Source organism: Engraulis encrasicolus, chromosome 2 (assembly GCF_034702125.1).
Source record: "Engraulis encrasicolus isolate BLACKSEA-1 chromosome 2, IST_EnEncr_1.0, whole genome shotgun sequence".
NCBI lineage: Eukaryota > Metazoa > Chordata > Actinopteri > Clupeiformes > Engraulidae > Engraulis > Engraulis encrasicolus.
This window is the reverse complement of record NC_085858.1, coordinates 41,414,320-41,419,319: the sequence shown is the minus strand read 5'-3', so window position 1 is coordinate 41,419,319 and position 5,000 is coordinate 41,414,320. Positions and strand designations below refer to the sequence as shown.

Sequence of the window (5,000 nt, the reverse complement as noted above, 5' to 3'; positions counted from 1 at the left end):
GTCTGTCTGTCTGTCTGTCTGTCTCTCTCTCTCTGTCTCTCTCGGTCTACATTTCTTGTGCGGCAGGTCTGGTGTTTGTAGCTTTGTGACGCAGCCGACTTGAAAAAAGAATGTTGGCTTCTGTATGTGTAGGTTATCGAGCAGAACAGCAAAAGCCAATTAATTTGTTTGACTAACATCTGACCCGGACTTTACAAACTTTGTTGCAAACCGTGATGCCCTGCATCCTCCAATTTGCAGAGTAGTGCGGGAGTTGTGCGTGGAGCAGATAGAACAGACGAACATTTCTCATTTGTGTCAAATGCGAGTAAACTGAATAGTGAAATCAAACATAAATCTTGAAAGCCTGCGCCGTCAGAGGTTTAGGGTGCATAGATAGCCTAGATAGATAGATTTTTCTAGGGAATCGCTGTAGTGTCGCCAGGTCTCCCCGTGGCTGTTTCTATCAGTGGTTGATGCTGTTTGTTACTAAGCGCAGCGCATCAAACTGAATAGCGAAATCAAACATAAATCTAAAAAGCGTCGGGTACGCCGTCACAGGTTTGTGATGCTCACAGACATTTCTATTAGATGGACCGGAGCAGCAGGACATTTTATACTCGCTGGGACGTGACGTCATCACACCCTGTCCAGTTTCGTTCTGGATTTAACAAAACTGCTGTCTTTGGCATTGTGACATGGCGCAAAAGAGGTAAGGTTCCTGCCAGCGGCTTCAATGTTGGGTGCTCTGCTGATTCCATGAAAATATTCATAACCTCACTATTTTATGTCCAAACGGCATGAAACTTTGCGCTGCAATCCGCGGTACCACTGCCAAGTCACCTTCCAAGTTTGAGATGTTTTGCTGCTGTTCTGCGGGAGTTACGCAGGTCACAGAGACACAGATAGAACTTTCTTGAATTATTACACCTATAACATGTCTGGATACACCGATAGAACACCACAGGTACACAACACACCTGTATATATGTATAGCACAGCAAAGGTATACAACAGACCTGGTTGCAGCTGGCTAAACTTATAGAACACCTGGCTGTGTTGGTTCTGTCCTCTGTCTGGCCACTTATGATATAACCCAGTTGGTCTGATATTCCCGGCGTGGGTTCTGTTACGATATAACCTAGTTGGTCTGATGTTCCTGGATGTATTGGTTCTGTCCTGTTGTGATATGACCTAGTTGGTACTGATCTCATGCTGTTCTGGTTTCCTTAATTCTACGTGTGAGTGCATAAAAGCATGTGGAAAAGCACTGTAATGAAAAGCATTGCTGCGTGTGTCATGAGATGTTATCTAAATGCCTGTCAGGGTAATCTAATGCTTTTGGCTTTTCTGCTTTTCTCTTCTCCTCTTGTCTCTTATCTGGCCCTCATCTCATGCTGCTCTGATTGGCCCAAATCTGACCCACTTCTGGACCTCAAGTGGCCCAGTTTTGGTCCTCATATTGGACAGGTCTGCTCTATTCTGATTTGTTGGACAGGTGGTAGAGGAGCCAAAAGGTTGCAGGTTTTGAGCCCCGCTCTGCCTGACCACATCGATGTGTCCTTGAGCAAGATACTGGTAACACTTTATAATAAGGGATAATAAGGGATGCATATAAAGCACAATAAAGACTTAACATTATGTAAGGGTTAACGTTCGGCGAGAAGGTCGCTACCGTGGAATAGCAGCACGACAGAGAGAATCTTTAGACCCCGACGCGGAGCGGAGGGGTCTTGTTCTCTCTGAAGTGCTGCTATTCCACAAAGCGACCGACTCGCCGAACGTTAACCCGCTTATTATATGGATATACTTAAATGATTCACACATGGCGGGGACATTTCTTTAGGCCTATTTAATGTTAAGTTTATTATAGTTTTTCATGTCAAAAGATTGTTGCTGTGCAAAACAAAACAGTGCCGTTGTGGAACACCGCTAGGCAACAGCTAGGTAGCCAGGACAACAGGTGTTGTCTATCACAGCAGCTGATTAGAGTCTTGTTGAAAAGTCGCTTTAGCAGTGAAAAGTCTTGTTGCCATTGACAGCGGTCTGATATAGACCAACCCGTCCGTTATCGAAAAATAACAGACGTGCGAACGTTGGGGAGCCCCATTGAAATTAATGGAGCATTCGACCGATGACGTCACACCATATAGTAAAACATTATAAGTATTTAACTGATGATGAACAAAACAATAACAAATGTTTTTAATGAGTGGGAAATGTTATGTTAATATTTTATGTTTATCAAAACCTTTACAGATTGTTTGTAAATGAATAAAAAATACTCTGATGAAACGTTTGTTAAATCTTGCATATTACTTGTGGATATTTTATAAAGCATTAGTAAATGTAGTTAATACTGAAAACATTTGTTCTGTTATGTTCATCATTAGTTAATTATTTACTAAGTCTATCATGAATCTCTTATTATAAAGTGTTAACCTCAATTGCTCTTTATGTGTGAATGGGTGAATGTGAGGCATACAATATGAAGTCCTAAGAGTAATTGAAGGAGTGGAAAATAGCTATATTAAATGCAGTCCAGCATTATATTAACCATTTTACCATTTTGGTTTTGGTTTGGTTCTGGCTTATTTTTGGGTATTGTGTCTTGAAGTCAGGACCAGACCAAGTGGAGTAGCGCCACTCTGTTCTATGTCCACCTCCACATTTGGGGACGATGAAATCATGACAACGAGATGCGTGTGACACACAACTGTGTCCCCAGGATATCACGTAGCGTACGGTATTGCTCAAGCTATCATAAACTCATCATGTAGATCTTACCAATACGCTGCTAGCAGGAAATCATTCATAAATAATTACATTTTTTAAACTCTTCAACTAAATATCCATTCCTCCAAAAGCATGTAAACTCTCTCAACTTTCATTCCTCTAAAACACGTGTGTGTGTGTGTGTGTGTGTGTGTGTGTGTGTGTGTGTGTGTGTGTGTGTGTGTGTGTGTGTGTGTGTGTGTGTGTGTGTGTGTGTGTGTGTGTGTGTGTGTGTGTGTGTGTGTGTGTGTGTGTGTGTGTCTGTTTTCACACAGCGATGAGTTTGTGTGTGTGTGTGTGTGTGTGTGTGTGTGTGTGTGTGTGTGTGTGTGTGTGTGTGTGTGTGTGTGTGTGTGTGTGTGTGTGTGTGTGTGTGTGCGTGTGTGTGTGTGTGTGTGTGTGTGTGTGTGCATGCGCGCGCGCGCGTGTGTGTGTGCATTTGCATGCGGGCATGCGTGTGTGTGTGGACGTCTGTGTAAAAGTTTGAGATATTTAAGGAGGCTTTATAATGGTAAACAGATATGCACATACAGAGCTTGGAGCAGCAGTTGGGTAATGGTTAGGGAGTTGGACTGTAGATCGCAGGGTCCCAGGTTCGACCCCCTCTCTCACCAATCCCTGAATATCATTTCTGAATTTCTAGCTCCAACGAGAAGTCCAGTTGTTCACAAGTATCATTCAACTGCACTCTTTTGACCATGCCTATTATCATATCATACTACTTTTTTACCCTATGTGTCCCTGCCGTAGCCAAAACTACCATAGTATAGTACTGTGACACTGTGACAGTGCACAGAGCCTTTAGTAATACATTACAACTGGTCATTGCTATTCTGGTAACAGCTAATTTATAACAGGAGTCGTGTCTTAAGGGGTTAATGTCGTGACATGTTGTGCGGGATGAATACATTTTGTTGTGCAGTGTTTGAGACCATGTTCATGATGATATCACACTTTGCCGTTCGGCAACCAGAAGGTTGCAGGTTCGAGCCCCTCTCTGCCTGACCCCATCGATGTGTCCTTGAGTAAGATACTTAACCCCAAGTTGCTCCTGGTGGCAGGGTGATACCCTGCGTGGAAGCCAGTGCCACCAGGGTGTGAATGTGAATGTGAGTGGAATGGGTGAATGTGAGGCATACAAGGTAAAGCGCTTGGAGTGCTTGAAGGAGTGGAAAGGTGCTATATAAATGCAGACCATTTACCATTTGCTTTGAAATTGAATTGAATTGACTTGAAATGAATGATGGCTGATTACTCTCTCTCCTGTTTGTTCCCTTTAGGTCATGTGACAAGAGCTCTGCCAATCAGGCCCATCTCTCAGAGAGGAGTAGCCCCTCCCCTCCCTCTCCCACCTCCTCTCTCCTCTCTCCTCCCTCATCTCTCCTCTCTCCCTCCTCCTCTCTCCTCTCTCCCCCCTCTCCCATTTCTCCTTCCACAAGAATGTCTCCCCTCACCTCGACTCCTGCTACCTCCTCCTCCTCTTCCTCTTCATCATCATCTACACTCAACTCCACTACTACTGCCCTCGCCTCCTCCCTCCTCTCCTCCTCCTCTACTACCTCTTCCTCCTCCACTCCCCTCCTCTCTTCCTCCCTGCTCTCCTCCTCCACTCCCCTCCTCTCCTCCTCCCTGCTCTCCTCCTCCACTCCTCCCCTCACCTCCTCCTCAAGGGGGAGTGGGCGGAAGAGGAGACGATTAGCTGCCAGCCCTGGAGGTCTGCATTGGGACGCATCAGGTATGTGTGTGTGTGTCTGTGTTTGTATCAGGGCTTGACACTGGCACCTGCCAACCCATCAAATGCTGGTAAAACTTGACTGTGGCTAGTAACAATTTCAGTGTCACTACTAGACAATTGTCTCATCTATTTTTCCCCTTGTGTATCAATTGTTTGTATTTAAGTTAAAGAAAAAGCTAAGTTACTCTGTTTCTATTTGTTTGATTTATTTCCATGTACAGTAGAAAGCTATGCACTCATCTTCTTGCTTTAGCAACTTTATCACTTTATTATGATAAAGAAAAAAATAATATCACATTTCTGGCTAATAGAACAAGCCCTGGTGTGTGTGTGTGTGTGTGTGTGTGTGTGTGTGTGTGTGTGTGTGTGTGTGTGTGTGTGTGTGTGTGTGTGTGTGTGTGTGTGTGTGTGTGTGTGTGTGTGTCTGTGTGTGTGTGTGTGTGTGTGTGTGTGTGTCTGTGTGTGTGCGTGTGTGTGTGTCTCTGTGTGTTTGTGCACCTCAGGACCCTGT

At 44.3% G+C, this 5,000-nt stretch overlaps 1 protein-coding gene across 1 annotated transcript in view; it reads left to right on the top strand.

Annotated features, from left to right (window-relative positions):
• Positions 1 to 5,000, top strand: part of ankfn1 (ankyrin repeat and fibronectin type III domain containing 1) — a 179,801-nt gene that overhangs the window by 21,280 nt on the left and 153,521 nt on the right. The window contains exon 4 of the mRNA XM_063188844.1: positions 4,035 to 4,489. Within this exon, the coding sequence (XP_063044914.1) occupies positions 4,035 to 4,489 (455 nt within the window). The remainder of the gene's footprint in view (positions 1 to 4,034; positions 4,490 to 5,000) is intronic.